The sequence below is a fragment of the Mesocricetus auratus genome, unplaced genomic scaffold, assembly GCF_017639785.1.
Source record: "Mesocricetus auratus isolate SY011 unplaced genomic scaffold, BCM_Maur_2.0 Super-Scaffold_100004, whole genome shotgun sequence".
Taxonomy (NCBI): Eukaryota; Metazoa; Chordata; class Mammalia; order Rodentia; family Cricetidae; genus Mesocricetus; species Mesocricetus auratus.
This window is the reverse complement of record NW_024429189.1, coordinates 110,981,891-111,003,359: the sequence shown is the minus strand read 5'-3', so window position 1 is coordinate 111,003,359 and position 21,469 is coordinate 110,981,891. Positions and strand designations below refer to the sequence as shown.

Genomic DNA, 21,469 nt, shown 5'->3' with positions numbered 1-21,469 from the left:
TGCACCTCACATTGTTCTATGGGAGTCCAGAGACCGTGTGTATACTTGGGATGGGTACTGATCTGCTGTCCAAGGCTCAATAGATTACCTAGGCCTCCTCACTGACACCCAGATTCGGGGGGGTCTTGATCAGTCCCATGCTGGATTCCCAGGCTGATGCCTGGGATTCAAGAGTTAACCTTTGTGTGGTCAGCTGTTTCTGGGGGTTCAACCAGCCCAGTCTTAATCCCTTTGATCATCAGTCCTCCCTCTCTGATACTGGCTTTCTTGAGTTCAGCTCAGTACTTAACCAGCCAGTAAATGAAGTTACTGTTTCCCAGACTCTCTGGCCATAGGATTGTAGGCTGGCACTCCCCAGATCTATGACTAAAATCCATATATGAGAGAGTACATGCCATGTTTCTCTTTTTGTGACTGGGTTACCTCACTCAGGATGGTTTCTTCTAGTGTCATCCATTTGCCTGCGAATCTCATGATTCCATTATTTTTTTCTGCTGAATAGTACTCCATTGTGTAGATGTACCACATTTTCTCTATCCACTCTTCGGGTGAGGGACATCTAGGTTGCTTCCAAGTTCTGGCTATTACAAATAAAGCTGCTATGAACATAGTGGAACAGACATCTTTGTTATATGAATGGGCATCTTTTGGATATATGCCTAAGAGTGCAGTTGCTGGGTCTTGTGGTAGGTTTATTCCCATTTTTCTGAGGAATCTCCATACTGCTTTCCAAAGTGGCTGAACCAGTTGGCACTCCCACCAGCAATGGAGGAGTGTCCCCCTTTCACCGCATCCTCTCCAGCATAAATTGTCATTGGTGTTTTTGATTTTAGCCATTCTGACAGGAGTGAGAGGGTATCTCAGAGTTGCTTTGATTTGCATTTCCTGGATGGCTAAGGATGTTGAGCACTTTCTCAAGTGCCTCTCAGCCATTTTAGACTCCTCTATTGAAAACTCTCTATTTAGTTCTGCAGCCCACTTCTTAATTGGGTCCTTTGCTGTTTTGGAGACTTGCTTCTTGAGTTCTTTGTAAATTTTGGAGATCAACCCTCTGTCAGATGTGGGATTAGTGAATATTTTTTCCCATTCTGTGGGCTGCCTTTTTGTCTTGCTGACTGTGTCCTTTGCCTTACAGAAGCTTCTCAGTTTCAGTAGGTCCCATTTATTAATTGTTGATCTCACTGTCTGTGCTACTGGTGTTATGTTCAGGAAGCTGTCTCCTGTACCAATTCGTTCAAGGGTACCACCCACTTTCTCTTCTAAGAGGTTCAGTGTGGCTGGATTTATGTTGAGGTCTTTGATCCATTTGGACTTAAGTTTTGTGCATGGCGATAAACATGGATCGATCCGCATTTTTCTACATGCCAGTCTCCAATTATGCCAGCACCATTTGTTGAAGATGCTTTCTTTATTCCATTGTATATTTTTAGCTTCTTTGTCAAAGATCAGATGTTCCTACGTGTGTGGGTTAATACCCGGATTTTCAATTCGATTCCATTGGTCTACCTGTCTATTTTTGTGCCAATACCAAGCTGTTTTCAGGACTATAGCTCTATAATAGAGCTTGAGGTCAGGGATGGTGATGCCTCCGGACGTTGCCTTGTTGAACAGGGTTGTTTTGGCTATCCTGGGTCTTTTGTTTTTCCATACAAAATTGATTATTGTTCTTTCAAGGTCTGTGAAGAATTGTGCTGGGATTTTAATGGGGATAGCATTGAATCTGTAGACTGCTTTTGGCAGGATTGCCATTTTTACTACATTGATCCTACCTATCCAAGAGCATGGGAGATCTTTCCATTTTCTGAGGGCTTCTTTAATTTCTTTCTTTAAAGATTCAGAGTTCTTATGATACAGGTCTTTCACTTGTTTGGTTAGCGTTACCCCAAGGTATTTTATGTTGTTTGTGGCAATTGTAAAGGGTGATGTTTCTCTGATTTCTCTTTCAGCCCTTTTATCATCTGTATATAGTAGGGCTACTGACTTTCTTGAGTTGATCTTGTAACCTGCCACTTTGCTGAAGGTGTTAATCAGCTGTAAGAGTTCCCTGGTAGAGTTCTTTGGGTCATTGATGTAAACTATCATATCGTCTGCAAACAGTGAAAGTTTGACCTCTTCCTTCCCAATTTGTATCCCCTTGATCCCCCTTTGTTGTCGTATGGCAATAGCTAGAACTTCAAGTACCATGTTGAAAAGGTATGGATAGAGTGGACAGCCTTGTTTTGTTCCTGATTTTAGAGGAATTGCGTTGAGTTTCTGTCCATTTAGTTTGATGTTGGCTGTTGGTTTACTGTATATGGCTTTTATTATGTTTAAGTATGTCCCTGTTATCCCAGATCTCTCCAAGACCTTTATCATGAAGGGGTGTTGGATTTTGTCAAAGGCTTTTTCAGGATCTAGTGAGATGATCATGTGATTTTTGTTTTTCAGCTTGTTTATATGGTGGATTACGTTGATGGATTTTCGTATGTTGAACCATCCCTGCATCCCTGGGATGAAACCTACTTGATCGTGGTGAATGATTGTTTTGATGTGTTCTTGGATCCGATTTGCCAGTATTTTATTGAGTATTTTTGCATCAATGTTCATGAGGGATATTGGTCTGAAGTTCTCTTTCTTGGTTGTATCTTTGTGTGGCTTGGGGATCAAGGTTATTGAAGCCTCATAGAAAGAGTTTGGCAAAGACCCTTCTGCTTCTATTGTGTGGAACACTTTGAGAAGAATTGGTATAAGCTGTTCTTTGAATTTGTGGTAGAATTCTGCACTGAGGCCATCTGGACCTGGACTTTTTTGGTTGGGAGACTTTTGATGACAGCTTCTATTTCCATAGGGGTTATAGGTCTATTTAAATTGCTTATCTGTTCTTGATTTAGTTTTGGCAAATGATAGCTGTCCAGGAAGTCATCCATTTCCTTTAAATTTTCGAATTTTGTGGAGTACAGGTTTTCAAAGTATGACCTAATGATTCTCTGGATTTCCTCAGAGTCTGTTGTTATGTCCCCCTTTTCATTTCTGATTTTGTTAATTTGCGTGTTCACTCTCTGCTGTTTGGTAAGTTTGGACAAAGGTTTGTCTATCTTGTTGATTTTCTCAAAGAACCAACTCTTCGTTGCATTGATTCTTTGTATTGTTTTCCTGGTTTCTACTTTGTTGATTTCAGCCCTCAATTTGATTATTTCCTGGCGTCTACTCCTCCTGGGGGAGTTTGCTTCTTTGTGTTCTAGAGCTTTTAGCTGTGATGTTAATTCTCTGGTATAACTGTTTTCCTGTTTCTTCATGTGAGCACTTAGTGCTATGAACTTCCCCGTAGCACTGCTTTCAAAGTGTCCCATAGGTTTGGGTATGTTGTGTCTTCATTCTCATTGAATTCGAGGAAGTCTTTAATTTCTTTTTTTATTTCCTCTTTGACCCAGGGATGGTGCAGTTGAGCATTATTCAATTTCCATGAGTTTGTAGGTTTTCTGCAATTTGTGTTGTTGTTGAATTCTAATTTTAAGGCATGGTGGTCTGATAAGATGCATGGAGTTATTCCAATTTTTTTGTAGCTGCTGAGGTTTGATATGTTGCCAAGTATGTGGTCGATTTTTGAGAAGGTTCCATGTGGTGGTGAGAAGAAGGTATATTCTTTTTTATGTGGATGAAATGTTCTATAGATATCTGTTAATCCCAGTTGGGTCATTACTTCTATTAGACCCTTTGCTTCTTTGTTGAGTTTCTGTCTGGTATTCTTGTCTAGTGGTGAGAGTGGTGTGTTGAAATCTCCCACTATAACTGTGTGGGGCTTTAGATGAGATTTAAGTTCTAATAATGTTTCTTTAACGAATGTGGATGCCTTTGTATTGGGGTCATAGATGTTCAGGATAGACACTTCATCTTGGTGGGTTTCACCTGTGATGAGTATGTGATGACCTCCTTCATCTCTTTTGATTGATTTTATTTTAAAGTCTAGTTTGTTAGATATTAGGATTGCTACCCCTGCTTGTTTCTTGGGTCCATTTGATTGAAAAATTTTTTCCCAACCTTTAACTCTCAAGTAATGTCTGTCTTTGAGGGTGAGGTGTGTTTCTTGTATGCAGCAGAAGGAAGGGTTCTGTCTTCGAATCCATTCTGCTAGTCTGTGTCTTTTTATGGGTGAGTTAAGGTCGTTAATATTGAGGGATATTAATGACCATTGATTGCTCATCCTTCTTCGATTTGCGATGGTTGTTGTTGGTGGAATTATGGGTGGAATTTCACCCCTTTGTTCTTTTGGCTGTTGGTAGAGAGGGATTCTCTAATGCTTATGTTTTTCTGGTTGTAGTTAGCTTCCTTGGGTTGGAGTTTTCCTTCCAAAATTTTCTGTAGGGCTGGGTTAGTGGACACATATTGGTTGAATCTAGTTTTGTCATGGAATATCTTGTTTTCTCCGTCTATAGTGATTGAGAGCTTTGCCGGGTATAGTAGTCTGGGCTGGCATCCATGGTCTCTTAGTGTAGGTAGAATATCTATCCAGGACCTTCTGGCTTTCAGAGTTTCCATGGAGAAATCAGGTGTAATTCTGATAGGTCTGCCTTTATATGTTACTTGACCTTTTTCCTTAGCTGCTCTTAATATTCTTTCTTTATTCTGTATGTTTGGGGTCTTGATTATTATGTGGCGAGGGATTTTTTTGTGGTCCACTCTATTTGGTGTTCTGTAGGCTTCTTGTACCTTCATTGGCATGTCTTTCTTAAGGTTGGGGAAGTTTTCTTCTATGATTTTGTTGAATATGCCTTCTGCCCCTTTGAGGTGGATTTCTTCTCCTTCTTCTATACCTATTATTCTTAGGTTTGGTCTTTTCATGGTGTCCCATAATTCCTGGATGTTTTGTGTTAAGGATTTGTTGGATTTAAGGTTTTCTTTGGTTGATAAATCCATTTCTCCTAATGTATCTTCAACACTTGAGATTCTCTCTTCCATCTCTTCTATTCTGTTGGTAATGCTTGTATTGGTCGTGCCTGACTGTTTGTCCAGCTTTTCTATTTTCTGCCTTTCTTCAGATTGTGTTTTTTTTAGTGTCTCTATTTCAGTTTTCAACCCTTGCAGCGTTTGCATTGCTTCTTGCAATTTTCTGTTTATCTGTTCGTCCGTTTGTTGCCTTTTATGAATTTTTTGGTTTGTTCTTTCTTCCATTTCTTGCATTTTTTGGTTTGCTTTTTGTTCCATTTCTTGCATTTTTTGCTTTGTTTCTTCTTCCATTTCCTGCCTTTTTTGGTTTGTTTCTTCCTCCATTTTTTTTGCTTTGTTTTTTCTACCATTTCTTGCATTTTTTGCTTTGTTTCTTCTTCCATTTCCTGCCTTTTTTGGTATGTTTCTTCTTCTAATTCTTGCATTTTTTGCTTTGCTTTTTCTTCCATTTCTTGCATTTTTGCTTCATTTCTTCTTCCATTTCGTGCCTTTTTTGGTTTGTTTTTTCTTCCAATTCTTGCATTTTTTGGTTTGTTTTTTCTTCCATTTCTTGCATTTTTTGGTTTGTTTTTTCTTCCATTTCTTTGAGGGATTTTCCAATATCCTCTTTTAGGGCCTCTATCATTTTCATGAAAGTGCTTTTAAGGTCGTTCTCTTCTGCTTCCTTCGTGTTGGAATATTGGGGTCTTGCTGGTGTGGAGTCTCTAGAATCTGGCGGTGTCATATTTGTTTTTATGTTGCTGACTGTGTTTTTGTATTGTCTCTTTCCCATCTCTTCTTCTAGTGGGTGCAGAAAGAGCCCCTTCCTGGTCTGGGGACCAGAGTTCCCTTTTGGTGGGTGCTAGTAAGTCCAGTAACCTGGTGGTTCTTCTATACCTTGTCCAAATGCTGGTCCGTGGGTAGAGAAGAAGAACAGGAATCTGGGGCGCTTAGCCTCCTACCTGGTCCCCTGGACCCTATGCTGGGTCCTGTTGTACCTGATCCGGAACAGCTACTCCCCTGGTCTCCCTGGCTCCTGTAGTTTCCTGGTCTCTTTGGTGGGAGAGAAGATCTGGAGTCTGGGGTGCTTGGCTCCTGCCGGGACTGGGAGCTCTGTGCAGTTCCCAGGCGATCTGCAGGCTCTGGAACACAGGCCGGGAAGCTGGCCTGTTTACCTGATGCTGCCAGAGGGACAGCTACTTCCCTGTACTCCCAGCCTCCTCTTGTTTCCTAGTCTCGTTGGTGGGAGAGAAGATCTGGAGTCTGGGGTGCTTGGCTCCCGCCGGGATTGGGAGCTCTGTGCAGTTCCCAGGCGAAACCCAATTTTTAAAAAAAAAAAGGATGGCTAATAATCCCAACATGACTGGATCATATCTGGTTCTTTTTTTTTTTTTTTTTTTTTTGGTTTTTACGAGACAGGGTTTCTCTGTATTGTTTTGGAGGCTATTGGTCCATCCCGGCCTCGAACTCACAGAGATCCGCCTGCCTCTGCCTCCCATGTGCTGGGATTAAAGGCGTGTGCCACCACCGCCCAGCCATATCTGGTTCTATGTCCACCTTTTTCAGGGTGGCCCATGGTAAACGATAGCGTTAAGTATCAGCACCACTGGACTGTTGTGTCCGCTTGTTTATTAAGACAATAATCTAGATGCTATTTGCTTTGGAAGCACATTTTGAACATGGTTAACCTTTGGAGAAACAGATTCTAAGTAGAAGGAATCTTCCTCCATAATAAGAGAGGGCCAAGTCCAGTAAGCTGAAAGCCAAGGAAACAGACATCTGACTTAACATCTGCAACACAGAAGTCCCCTCTGAATTTTCAGCCCAGTGTCTTGCTCCCTGAGATTTGGGTTCATGAAGATAACATCAATTCCTACCTGAATTTCCAGTCTTTCGTCTTGGTTAGACTTTCTAGTCCTATAGTTGCATAAGCCAGTTCCTTAAAATTGCTTCTCTCCCTCTTTCTCTTTCTCCCTCTTTCTCTTTCTCCTTTTCTCACCAACACCCCCCAATAGCCAATGTGCAGGCAAGATGGAGAATTGGCTCATGGATCTATAAAGCACTGTGAAGAAGATTACAGTATCAATTATACAGAAGAAGAGAGCATCTTTCCTTCTACACAATAGCCTTCAGAAGGACCAGAACAGCATTAGAAGTAGAGAGACTTAGGAGCCTGGCATCCATTAGGATCTATCAGTCCCTTGAGTACTTAATTGGCCTCTATGGACACAACACCACAGTAGACAAGCTATCTAGGTGTCTTAGGGTTTCTATTGCTGTTATAAAACACCATGACCAAAAACAACATGAGGAGGAAAGGGTTTATTTTCCAGACTCACATCACAGTCCATCACTAAAGGCAGCCAGGACAGGAAACTGGAGGCAGGGACTGATGCAGAGGCCATGAAGGGGTGCTGTTTACTCACTTACTTCTCATAGTATGTTCAACCTGCTTTCTTATAGAATCCTGGACCACCAGCCCAGGAGTGGTTCCACCCACAAGGAGATAGGAACCTCCCACATCAGTCATTAATCAAGAAAATGCTCCACAAACTTGTCTACAAACAGATCTTATAGAGTCATTTTTCCCAATTGAGGTTCATGCCTCTCAGATGGCTTTAGCTTGTATAAAGTTGACATAAAACCAGTCAGTATAACTGACCCGCCCCAACTTGACATACAAACACACCACTTGAGACATAACCTTTTCTTTCTTGTTCTCCCAAGATGTCATTAATCTTAATATCAATTTTAATATTAATGTTCCAACATAAAACATACTACAAACTTTAAATTCTCACTGTCTAAAATTTCAGACACTTTAGAAGTTCAGACTCTTAACTGTAGGCTCCTATAAATTTAAAAATAAATTACTTTCTAATACTTCCAAGAGGAAAGAAGCAGGGCACAGTCACAATCACAGCAAAGCAAACCCAAGTTTCAACAGTGTAAATAACTCAGTGTTCAGTGTCTAAGATTTACTCACAATTTTATTGACTCCTCTCCCAGAGGCTTGGGTCCCTTCGCTGGCTCCACCCTCTTCAGCCCCCACAGGTTGTCTTCTAGGCTCAAAGCTGCTCCAGTCCACAGATGCTGCTGTTCTAAGCGGTTATCCCATGGTACTGGCATCTCCAAAATGCTGGGGTCTCCTAATGCAACTGGGCTGCACTTTCACCAATAGCTTCTCCTGGACTCAACTCAGAGACTCCAACCCTGTCACACAGTACCAAGCCTCAGCTGCTCCCCATGATCCCTTCGTGACTTCAAAACCAATACCACCTGGTTTTTACCCTACGGAGTTTGACTGTCAGCAGGAGGTACATCCGCAGCTGTCTCTGAACACAGCTTCCGTGTGCTGACCCTAAGGAAATAAATTCCAGCAGAGTCTTCCTTGGTGGTACTAATCACTGAGCACCCATTGTCTCAGCAAAACAAAAGTTTGATTAAAGTGGTTCTGGTTTCTAGGTAATCACAGCTGATTCTTCAGGTCAAGCTGACCAGATACTACAGATTCTTAACACAATATATCACACAAATATCCCCATAGAACATCTTCATAGGTTATTCACCTCTGAATGTGCAATGGTTTTTCCAACCCAAAGTTCCAAAGTTCTTACACAATCCTCCCAAAAGCAACATGGTCAGGTCTGTCACAGCAATACCCCATTATCCTGGTACCAATTTCTGTCTTAGCTAGCAGGGGTTACTACTGTATTGCTAACACAAAACACAGTATCCAAAAACAACTTGATAGGGTAAGTTTATTTTACTTATTTTTCTATATCACAATTCATCATCATTGAAGGAAGTCAGAACAGGAACTCAAACAGGACAGGAACCTGGAGGCAGGAGCTGATGCAGAGGTCATAGGCAGGGAACTGCTTAGTTAGTGACTTGCTCCTTCATGGCTTGCTCAACCTACTGTCTTATAAAATCCAGGGCCATCAACCCAGGGGTGGCCACACCCAAAATGGGCTGGACCCTCCCCCATCAATCACTAATTAAGAAAATGCCCTGCAGGAGACTGAAAAGACAATACCCACCTCTTCTAAAGAGACACTGTAACTGGAAAATCACTAGGCTTCCCTCTTTTTTTCTAAAAATGGAAATGAATTTCAACTGGAAAGATTTTCATTTTAAAATTTTAATGGCTAGTGTAAATGTTCTAAAACATTGAGAAAGTCCAATAAAATACAGGTGTCCCTCTGTGCCCACAAAGGAGTGATTCTGGGACTCTATGGATCCCTTAGTCTTTATATAAAATAGCATAGTACATCTTTGTATATACTTTAAATCATCCCTACGTTATTTACAATATCTAAAAACTGATGTAAACACAGGGTAGATAACTACTATAATGCATTGTTTTTATCTTGTTTTGCTTTAGTGCTTTTGCCTTTTTCCTTTTTTTAGGTTTCCTTTTCTTTTCATGGTATTAAGGATTAACCCTAAGACCTTGCAAGTACTAAGCCTTGCTCTACTGCTGACCTATGCCCAAAGTCGTATTCTTACTTTTTGTCATGAAATAGTCTCACAATGTTGCCCAGGCTACCTTTGAACTCACCCTATACCCCAGACAGGGAATCCCCCTGCCATAGCCTGTCAAGCAGTTGAGCTTACAGCTTGCCTCACCACACCCAACTAACTGTCTTATTCTCCAAACTGAAGTTGGCTGAGTCAAATGTAAAACCTGAGAATACAACGGGCCAACTGTGCAACTATGAGTCGTATAAGAAAATTCTAACTGCCAGTTTGTGATCCCTAGGCTAACCCAACTCTTGCCCCTCCTACTTCATTAAGTTCTACTCATGATCCAGAGTTTAGTAAAGAGGTTGCCACATTCATGAGCTCCTGTTAGAGCCATGCTGAGCTTCATAAGTTTCTAGAAACTCCAGGCGACCTTCACCCCCTGTCTGTCTTTGTTTACCTCTACCAAGTCCTGCAGGCCAACTCATAGCTCCTACACAGCCGGCCCCAGTAGGTAGCTGTGAGGCTGTGAAAGTGTCTCAGGTATGGCCTTGATAACCTCTTGCAAAAAAGAAATGAGAGGATAAACTCACTCTGTCAATGGATATAATAAAAGCCAAATGTCACCTTGTCATCTTGTCAACCCTCTCTATAGGGTGGTTGGAGGAACTGCTACTTCTGGAGAGTTTTCTACAGTTTGACCTTATTGGCTATGTACCTGAGTTGGACTATTACTAGATCCAAGTCAGGGACAGCTAAAGTCTCTTACAGACATGGACTGAAGGATCTAGACAGGAGGAATAGACCTCATTGCTTTGGGATACACATGTAGCATCTTTACGGACTTCATTTTAACTTCCAGACCTTGTTTTGAATATCAAATGCTGTGGAGAAGTCTCCTTGAACCTCTGGGATAGACAGTGAGGCTTCATTGGTATTTGGTCAGTTGCTTCAAGTTACTCTCTATTCCCAACATTTGCAGCTGCTTCCTCCTCCTCCTCTTCCTCTTTCTCCTCCTCCTCCCCCTCCTCTTCCTTCTCCTCTTCCTTCTCCTCCTTCTCCCTCCTCTCCCTTTCCCTCTTCCTCACGCTCTCCTTCTCCTTCTTCCATGGATCTGGAGAAACTTGATAGGAAATAGTGAGAAATTCCAAGAGTACCACCTATTCTAACATTCCCAGAATTTGGCAGAATGAGGCAGGAGGTACATGAGTTCAAGGCCAGCCTGTGCTATGTAGTGATATCCTATTTCAGGGAGAAGAGAGGGAGGAGGGTGGGAGAGAAACCAAGAGAGGAAGAATCAAACTCTCATCCTGAGAAATAAATAAATATCTTTAGGAACCTGCTTTGTAGCCTCTTTTTTTTTCCAGTTTAAATTTAGATAAGAAATAAGGTTGCTTCACAAGTCAGTTCCAGGTCCCTCTCCCTTTCCCTCCGCTCCTCCCGTGCCCGCCCCCCCCCCCCGTTATCCCCTCATTCCCCCAGGGAGGGTGAGGCCCTCCATGGGGGTGTCCATAGTCTGTCATTTCATATAGGGCAGGGCCTAGACCCTTCCCTAAGAGTTCAGGGTGAGAGTGCACCTCACATTGTTCTATGGGAGTCCAAAGTCTGTGTGTATACTTGGGATGGGTACTGATCTGCTGCCCAAGGCTCAATAGATTCCCTAGGCCTCCTCGCTGACACCCAGATTCAGGGGGTCTTGATCAGTCCCATGCTGGATTCCCAGGCTGATGCCTGGGATTCAAGAGTTAACCTTTGTCTGGTCAGCTGTTTCTGGGGGTTAAACCAGCCCAGTCTTAATCCCTTTGATCATCAGTCCTCCCTCTCTGTTACTGGCTTTCTTGAGTTCAGCTCAGTACTTAACTGAGGGAGTCTGCCTCTTCTTCGATCAGCCACTGAACGAAGTTTCTGTTTCCCAGACTCTCTGGCCATAGGATTGTAGGCTGGCACTCCCCAGATCCATGTCTAAAATCCATATATGAGAGAGTACATGCCATGTTTCTCTTTTTGTGACGGGGTTACCTCACTCAGGATGGTTTCTTCTAGTGTCATCCATTTGCCTGCGAATCTCATGATTCCATTGTTTTTTTCTGCTGAATAGTACTCCATTGTGTAAATGTACCACATTTTCTCTATCCACTCTTCGGTTGAGGGACATCTAGGTTGCTTCCAAGTTCTGGCTATTACAAATAATGCTGCTAAGAACATAGTGGAACAGATATCCTTGTTGTATGAATGGGCATCTTTTGGATATATGCCTAAGAGTGGAGTTGCTGGGTCTTGTGGTAGGTTTATTCCCATTTTTCTGAGGAATCTCCATACTGATTTCCAAAGTGGCTGAGCCAGTTTGCACTCCCACCAGCAGTGGAGGAGTGTTCTTCTTCCTCCACATCCTCTCCAAGATAGACTGTCATTGGTGTTTTTTATTTTAGCCATTCTGACAGGAGTGAGATGGTATCTCAGAGTTGTTTTGATTTGCATTTCCCGGATGGCTAAGGATGTTGAGCACTTTCTCAAGTGCCTCTCAGCCATTTTAGACTCCTCTATTGAAAACTCTCTATTTAGTTCTGCAGCCCACTTCTTAATTGGGTCCTTTGATGTTTTAGAGACTTGCTTCTTGAGTTCTTTGTAAATTTTGGAGATCAACCCTCTGTCAGATGTGGGATTAGTGAATATTTTTCCCATTCTGTGGGCTGCCTTTTTGTCTTGCTGACTGTGTCCTTTGCCTTACAGAAGCTTCTCAGTTTCAGTAGGTCCCATTTATTAATTGTTGATCTCACTGTCTGTGCTACTGGTGTTATGTTCAGGAAGCTGTCTCCTGTACCAATTCGTTCAAGGATACCACCCACTTTCTCTTCTAAGAGGTTCAGTGTGGCTGGATTTATGTTGAGGTCTTTGATCCATTTGGACTTAAGTTTTGTGCGTGGCGATAAACATGGATCGATCCGCATTCTTCTACATGTCAGTCTCCAGTTATGCCAGCACCATTTGTTGAAGATGCTTTCTTTATTCCATTGTATATTTTTAGCTTCTTTGTCACAGATCAGATGTTCGTATGTGTGTGGGTTAATACCCGGGTTTTCAATTCGATTCCATTGGTCTACCTGTCTATTTTTGTGCCAATACCAAGCTGTTTTCAGGACTATAGCTCTATAATAGAGCTTGAGGACAGGGGTGGTGATGCCTCCGGACATTGCCTTGTTGAGCAGGGTTGTTTTGGCTATCCTGGGTCTTTTGTTTTTCCATACAAAATTGATTATTGTTCTTTCAAGGTCTGTGAAGAATTGTGCTGGGATTTTAATAGGGATTGCATTGAATCTGTAGATTGCTTTTGGCAGGATTGTCATTTTTACTACATTGATCCTACATATCCAAGAGCATGGGAGATCTTTCCATTTTCGGAGGGCTTCTCTAATTTCTTTCTTTAAAGATTCAAAGTTCTTACGATACAGGTCTTTCACTTGTTTGGTTAGCGTTACCCCAAGTTATTTTATGTTGTTTGTGGCAATTGTAAAGGGTGATGTTTCTCTGATTTCTTTTTCAGCCCTTTTATCATCTGTATAAAGTAGGGCTACTGATTTTCTAGAGTTGATCTTGTAGCCTGCCACTTGGCTGAAGGTGTTAATCAGCTGTAAGAGTTCCCTGGTAGAGTTCTTTGGGTCATTGATGTAAACTATCATATTGTCTGCAAGCAGTGAAAGTTTGACCTCTTCCTTCCCAATTTGTATCCCCTTGATCCCCCTTTGTTGTCGTATGGCAATAGCTAGAACTTCAAGTACCATGTTGAAAAGGTATGGATAGAGTGGACAGCCTTGTTTTGTTCCTGATTTTAGAGGAATTGCCTTGAGTTTCTGTCCATTTAGTTTGATGTTGGCTGTTGGTTTACTGAATATAGCTTTTATTATGTTTAAGTATGTCCCTGTTATCCCAGATCTCTCCAAGACCTTTATCATGAAGGGTGTTGGATTTTGTCAAAGGCTTTTTCAGGATCTAGTGAGATGATCATGTGATTTTTGTTTTTCAGCTTGTTTATATGGTGGATTATGTTAATGGATTTTCGTATGTTGAACCATCCCTGCATCCCTGGAATGAAACCTACTTGATCGTGGTGAATGATTGTTTTGATGTGTTCTTGGATCCGATTTGCCAGTATTTTATTGAGTATTTTTGCATCAATATTCATGAGGGATATTGGTCTGAAGTTCTCTTTCTTAGTTGTATCTTTGTGTGGCTTGGGGATCAAGGTTATTGAAGCCTCATAGAAAGAGTTTGGCAAAGACCCTTCTGCTTCTATTGTGTGGAACACTTTGAGAAGAATTGGTATAAGTTGTTCTTTGAATTTGTGGTAGAATTCTGCACTGAGGCCATCTGGACCTGGACTTTTTTTGGTTGGGAGACTTTTGATGACTGCTTCTATTTCCATAGGGGTTATAGGTCTATTTAAATTGCTTATCTGTTCTTGATTTAGTTTTGGCAAGTGATAGCTATCCAGAAAGTCATCCATTTCCTTTAAATTTTCGAATTTTGTGGAGTACAGGTTTTCAAAGTATGACCTAATGATTCTCTGGATTTCCTCAGAGTCTGTTGTTATGTCCCCCTTTTCATTTCTGATTTTGTTAATTTGCGTGTTCACTCTCTGCTGTTTGGTAAGTTTGGACAAAGGTTTGTCTATCTTGTTGATTTTCTCAAAGAACCAACTCTTCGTTGCATTGATTCTTTGTATTGTTTTCCTGGTTTCTACTTTATTGATTTCAGCCCTCAATTTGATTATTTCCTGGTGTCTACTCCTCCTGGGGGAGTTTGCTTCTTTGTGTTCTAGTGCTTTCAGCTGTGATGTTAATTCTCTGGTATAACTGTTCTCCTGTTTCTTCATGTGAGCACTTAGTGCTATGAACTTCCCCCCGTAGCACTGCTTTCAAAGTGTCCCATAGGTTTGGGTATGTTGTGTCTTCATTCTCATTGAATTCGAGGAAGTCTTTAATTTCTTTTTTTTTCCTCTTTGACCCAGGGATGGTGCAGTTGAGCATTATTCAATTTCCATGAGTTTATAGGTTTTCTGCAATTTGTGTTGTTGTTGAATTCTAATTTTAAAGCATGATGGTCTGATAAGATACATGGAGTTATTCCAATTTTTTTTTGTACCTGCTGAGGTTTGATATGTTGCCAAGTATGTGGTCGATTTTTGAGAAGGTTCCATGTGGTGGTGAGAAGAAGGTATATTCTTTTTTATGTGGATGAAATGTTCTATAGATATCTGTTAATCCCAGTTAGGTCATTACTTCTATTAGACCCTTTGCTTCTTTGTTGAGTTTCTGTCTGGTATTCCTGTCTAGTGGTGAGAGTGGTGTGTTGAAATCTCCCACTATAACTGTGTGGGGCTTTAGATGAGATTTAAGTTCTAATAATGTTTCTTTAACGAATTTGGATGCCTTTGTATTTGGGGCATAGATGTTCAGGATAGACACTTCATCTTGGTGGGTTTCACCTGTGATGAGTATGTGATGACCTCCTTCATCTCTTTTGATTGATTTTATTTTAAAGTCTAGTTTGTTAGATATTAGGATTGCTACCCCTGCTTGTTTCTTGGGTCCATTTGATTGAAAAATTTTTTCCCAACCTTTAACTCTCAGGTAATGTCTTTGAGGGTGAGGTGTGTTTCTTGTATGCAGCAGAAGGAAGGGTTCTGTCTTCGAATCCATTCTGCTAGTCTGTGTCTTTTTATGGGTGAGTTAAGGTCGTTAATATTGAGGGATATTAATAACCATTGATTGCTCATCCTTCTTCGATTTGCGATGGTTGTTGTTGGTGGAATTATGGGTGGAATTTCACCCCTTTGTTCTTTTGGCTGTTGGTAGAGAGGGATTCTCTAATGCTTATGTTTTTCTGGTTGTAGTTAGCTTCCTTGGGTTGGAGTTTTCCTTCCAAAATTTTCTGTAGGGCTGGGTTAGTGGACACATATTGGTTGAATCTAGTTTTGTCATGGAATATCTTGTTTTCTCCGTCTATAGTGATTGAGAGCTTTGCCGGGTATAGTAGTCTGGGCTGGCATCCATGGTCTCTTAGTGTAGGTAGAATATCTATCCAGGACCTTCTGGCTTTCAGAGTTTCCATGGAGAAATCAGGTGTAATTCTGATAGGTCTGCCTTTATATGTTACTTGACCTTTTTCGTTATCTGCTCTTAATATTCTTTCTTTATTCTGTATGTTTGGGGTGTTGATTATTATGTGGTGAGGGGATTTTTTTGTGGTCCACTCTATTTGGTGAAATGAGGGCTAGAATCACACTGAACCTTACATGCTTCCTGAGGCTGTCACTAAAGGGCTATGGCACAGAAAACTCTGGTCTTCAAACCTAGGCTTTTAAGATGCAGTAAGAACCCACCAATTGTGGTATGCTGGTAACACACATTGTCATCTTACCATGCAATTCTGGGTCCCATATGAAGCAGACTCAGGGATGAAAATCAGTTTGTGGCTGACATTTTAGGAGGTGCTCTGTGGGACAGGGTCTGTAGAAGAAAGAGAGGGAAGCTGGAGTAGACAAAAAGTCACATACATTCTCAACAAGCAACCCTCCTTGCCTCTGACCCAGCTGGCAAACAAACCCAAAGAAGGTGCATGGCTCTGTGGAAAATTCACTTCAGAGTTGGCGGCTGACCACGAGCCAGAGAATTGAGAAGCTGATATTGACTGCAAAGACCACTAATGCTCTCTTGAAATGGATCAGAGAACTAAAACAGTTCATCATTGATTAATTAATAACCAACACACACTCCATGCTAGGAGAAATGGGGGCATTTCTTAGGCTTATACACTGGAGGGGATTCAGGCTGCCTTCTTAGTCAGTGGCATTCATTCTCATGGTTGAGCATCCTTTAGATGCTGGGCATCCCTGAGGCAGATGGCTTACTTGGGGATCTTATGAAGACTGGTTGAAAGAAATGAAGCAGGGCAAAAGGGAAATCCAATAAAAAGGCGTTTGATAGAACATATCATAACTGTGAACAACTGCAGCTCAATACCCCCCAGAAGTCCCCTGAGAAACTGCATAATGCATACTTTAGAACTGTCCTGCACTGCCTAAAGGTTCCTCTGGTAGTCCGAACAGCCACACACTAGCAGTGGCACTCAAGCACAGTTTGAACTACCTCCTGAGAAATCAGAGAGCAAGCCCCGATATGCAGCAGACGTGGAACGCAAGACAACATGCCACACCATGTTAACCACATAGTCAGCTGACAGGCGGGCTGCCTTCCGCGATGGGCATGTGGTACACAGTCACACTGGACTCCATAATCAAAAGAGCCCAGACTTGGGTTATCAATGCTTCTGTCACCATGGTAACATTCTTAATTTTTGTGTTTTTCTTTGCATGAGTCCCTGCAAATTGTGGTCCCTAGCCCTGTTGAGAATCACACACTGTTGTCTCTCAGCATCCACCATGACTGTCAAAGCAAGTCATATTCTCCTCAGGGCAGTGCTGGCCAATGTCTGAGAAGAAGTGATAGAAGAAGGTCCTAGAACCTCCATCTAATGTAAGAAGCCTCTGATGGGCAGGCTTGCCCGTACAGACTTCATGGGGTCCTCTTCAGTGTCTCACAGTTTTGCCTATGCAATCCACTTCCTCCCTTCTTCCTTGTTAGATTCTCATTACCAAGAAGCCTCCCCCATCCTCACTCTGCCTCAGCATCTTCTTCCCAAAGTCCACATCTGAAGTGGGAGTTGGAGCAAGGGGTTATGATGTAAGGTGACGGGTACACTACAGTGATGAGTTTTACTGTCATCCAGCCTTGTGAAAATCCCATCCCCACAAAGAACATTTTGACACAGGGATTGAGAAAATTCTTTCCTCAAGACACATGCAACAAGGTTGACATGATGTCCCAAAAGTCTTTGTCCTTGCACAAAAAAAAATCTTACTACTTAAATTCTACGCTTGAATATACAACATTAACAACTGGCCACCCATCAGTGTCCTAGGTTGATCTAGTCAACCAAAGCTACAACTAGTTTGCTGTTGAACAATGCAATTACAAAAACTAAAATTTGCTGTCAACTCCTTCTTTTCTCTTTTTCATTTCATCTATAAAAAATAAAATTATCAGATGCCATTTGGGGAACACAACCTCTAGACAGCCAGGCTATGTCACCCCTAAGTGGTCATTGTCATACTCAGTACTCCTTAACTTGCCTTCTTCACAGACAGATGGCAGACCTAGAATGTCCTACTTGGAGGAGACCCAATATCTTAATGTTCACTGACCTTCTCCTAGGTTATTTTTTCCCCACAGCTACAGACAGCTGTACTTTTGTCTCAGTTTCTCATTTGGCACTTCAGTTCAGTTGTAACAGGGCTGCAGTGCTAGGACCCTGAATAATTCTTGCCAGCTCCTTCCCTGGGCTATTTGGAGAGAGCTGGTGGAAAAGACTAAGTATGTGATCCAGCATATCTTGACATGTGAGAAGCCACAGCATGGTGCTTCTATGATGCACAGCCCTTTAAACCCTTTACCACTGGGATCTTGCCTGTATGCTGCTTGGAACACTCACCTTGGCTCCACCCATGCCTAACCTGATCAGTCTGTTTTTTAATTTAAATTAGAAATGAGCTTATTTCACATGTCAACTCCAGCTCCCTCTCCCGCCTGTCCCCCCCAACTCCCCCAACCCCCACTCCACCCTCCCTCTGCTCCCCATGAAGGGTAAGGCCTTCCATGGGTGAATTTTTTAATTTTATTTTTAAATTTAAATTAGAAACAAGGTTGCTTCACATGTCAACCCCAGCTCCTTCTCCCTCTCCCTCCCCTCCTCCCATGTCCTCCCACCAACCCTCCTCCCCCTTCCCCAAACCCCACTCCTTTCCCCAGGGAGGGTGAGGCCCTCCATGGAGGTATCCGTTGTCTGTCATTTCATCCAGGGCAGGGCCTAGGCCTTCCCCCAAGAGTCCAGGCTAAGAGGGCATCTCTCATTGCGTGATGGGCACCCAAAGTCCATTTGTATGCCAGGGATAAAACTGACCTACTCTACCCAAGGCCCCATAGATTTCCTAGACCTCCTCCATGACACCCACATTCAGGGGGTCTGTATCAGTCCATGGGGGGATTCTCAAAGTCTGTCCTATCATCCTGGGCAGGGCCTAAGCCCTCTTCCATGTGCCCAGGCTGAGAGAGCATCCCTCCATGTGGACTGGGCTCCCAAAGTCCATTTGTATGCCAGGGATAAATACTGATCTACTCCCTGAGGTCCCATAAATTGCCAAGGCCTCCTCAGTGAAACCCAAATTTGGGAGGTCTGGATCAGTCCCATGCTGGCATCTCAACCATCAGTTTGGAGTCCATGAGCTCCCCCTTGTTCAGGTCAGCTGTTTCTGTGGGTTTCACCAGCCCAGTATTGACCCCTTTGCTCATCACTCCTTCCTCTCTGCAACTGGGTTTCAAGAGTTTAGTTCAGTGTTTAGCTGTAGGTGTCTGCCTCTGCTTCCATCAGTCACTAGATGAAGGCTCTAGGATGGCATATAAGGTAGTTATCAGTCTCATTATTAGGAAAGGGCATTTAAGATAGTCTCTCCACTATTGCTTAGATTGCCAGTTGGTATCATCCTTATAGACCTCTGGAAATCTTTCTAGTGCCAGATCTCTTCTCAAACCTATAATAACTTCCTCTATTGTGGTATCTCTCATCCTGCTCTCATCTATCCTTCCCTTGACTCAAACTTCCTGCTCCCCCATGTCCTCCTCTCCCCTCCTTTTCTCCCCCCTGTCTTTATCACAGCTCCCTCTCCCCTCTCCCCTCTCCCCTCCCCCCTAAACACCCAGTTCACTCAGGAGATCCTGTCCCATTCCCCTTCTCTGGGTTACCATGCATATCTCTCTTAGGGTTCTCCTTGTATCCCAGACTCTCTGGCAGTGGGATTGTAGGCTGGCACTCCCCTGATCCATTTCTAAAATCCATATATGAGTGAGTACATAGCATGTTTCTGGTTTTGTGACTAGGTTACCTCACTCAGGATGGTTTCTTCTAGTGCCATCCATTTGCCTGCACATTTCAATATTCCATTGTTTTTTTTTCCACTGAGTAGTACTCTACTGTGTAAATGTACCACATTTTCTCTATCCACTCTTCAGTTGAAGGACATCTAGGTTACTTCCAGGTTCTGACTATTACATATAATGCTGCTATGAACATAGTGGAACAGATGTCCTTGTTGTATGAATGCACATATTTTGGATCTATGTTTAAGAATGGAATTGATGGATCTTGTGACAGACTGATTCCCATTTTCATGAGGAATCTCCATACTGATTTCCAAAGTGGATGTACGAGTTGGCACTCCCACCAGCAGTGAAAGAGTGTTTTCCACATCCTCTCCAGCATAAACTGTCATTGGTGTTTTTTTATTTTAGCCATTCTGACAGAAGTGAGATGGTATCTCAGAGTTGTTTTGATTTGTATTTCCCTGATGGCTAAGGATATTGAGCACTTTTTCAAGTGTCTCTTGGCCATTTTAGACTTCTCTATTGAGAATTCTCTATTTAGTTGTGCACCCCACTTTTTAATTGGATCCTTTGGTGTTTTGGAGACTTGCTTCTTAAGTTCTTTGTAAATTTTGGAGAACAGCCCTCTGTCAGATGTAGGGTTAGTGAATATCTTTCCCCATTCTGTGGGCTGCCTTTTTGAACCTGACCAGTCTTGATCTACTGTCTACAAAAAAATACAGCTCATGTCATTACAGTATGAGTGACAAGGCAAATTATGTTACTATGCACAATAAGCCTAGTATATCCATGTGCAAAGTCTACCCTACATTGATTTAAATGTTAAATGGGTCTAAATTAGTCCTTCTAAAGTTAGCTCTAAAAAATAATCATTATGTCTGTGCACACTGTATGTATGTGCATGTTTGCTTATAATATATATAGAAGCTATATATAGAAGCAACTGAATTCTTGGTTTTGTAGCATATTCCACTGCTGTCCCCGTTACATCCTCAACTAACCTCTTCAGTTTACCACCAATCATTCTGAAGAGCTCCCAGGTACAGTGAGAGAGACCTCGCCCCCACCCAAAGCATCTTCATCTTGTAGCTTCTCTAAATAGCTTTCTGTAGTAGCAAGGAACATTGCTCAAACCATACATAGGGCAGCTGTGGGTGGGTGTTCAGAAGTCCATGGTGTGAAACAAGCTCAATGAATAAGAGAAGAGAGTTAGTGGATGGCCACCCCATCTTCACCCCTGTCCATGCTCCCATGGGTCAGCTCTGTAGGATGCTCTGTAGCTATGGCTCTTTAACTTTAGCGTGCCATGAGCCACCCAGCAGATGCAAATTACTCCAAGATTTTGCAAGTTCTCATAACATGCCATCTTGTTATTCCAGGGGTCACCCTTTACAAAGCTGTTCTCCAATGGAATCATGGTGTTCAGGGCCTCACTGGCTTCTCCCTCATCTTCTCTGCTCTTTCATTTGAGCTTCCATAACCATCTTCTATATAAGCTCCTGGTCCTCAAATTCTTGTCTTCGAGAGTTTTGTTTCTTTGGAGGTGGGGAGTGCTGTTTGTTTGGTTTGATTTGGTGGAAAGCAAGTAAGATGCCAAAAATCACAATGCAGTGCCAGTTGTTTTACACATACATAGTTTTTCCATTAAAAGTACAGCTGGGTACTGGAGAGATTCTCAGTGGGTCGAGCACTTGCTGTGCAAGTGTGAGGACCTGAGCTTGGAACCCCAGAACACAAAAGCTGGATGTGGTGGACAGAGTCTGTGATCCCAGGACTCTGACAACATGGAAGGAGAATCCCCGGAGCCTGTTGGGCTGGCTGACCTGCCACACACAGCAGCAACCAGCAAGAGACCCTGTCTCAAACAAAAAAATCTGATGTCATTCTCTGACCTACACACATGCACTGCAGCATCTGTACCTGTATATACACACACACACGCACACACACACACACACACACAAAGATAATAAATAAACAAATAAATAAATAAAATGTGTAGGATTGTTAAAGGAGGTCCTGACACCAAAAAGTGCTGAAAACCAGTAATTTAGATCATTTAATAAATGGTCCACAAAAGCTTTTGGTCTTAACATTGGCGATTCAGG

At 42.3% G+C, this 21,469-nt stretch overlaps 1 protein-coding gene across 1 annotated transcript in view; it reads right to left on the bottom strand.

Moving 5' to 3' along the window:
- The window catches only part of Scp2d1 (SCP2 sterol binding domain containing 1), a 301,545-nt gene that overhangs the window by 232,463 nt on the left and 47,613 nt on the right, over positions 1–21,469 (bottom strand). Inside the window, exon 2 of the mRNA XM_021228682.2 lies at positions 15,787–15,875. Within this exon, the coding sequence (XP_021084341.1) occupies positions 15,787–15,789 (3 nt within the window). The 5' untranslated portion in view covers positions 15,790–15,875. The remainder of the gene's footprint in view (positions 1–15,786; positions 15,876–21,469) is intronic.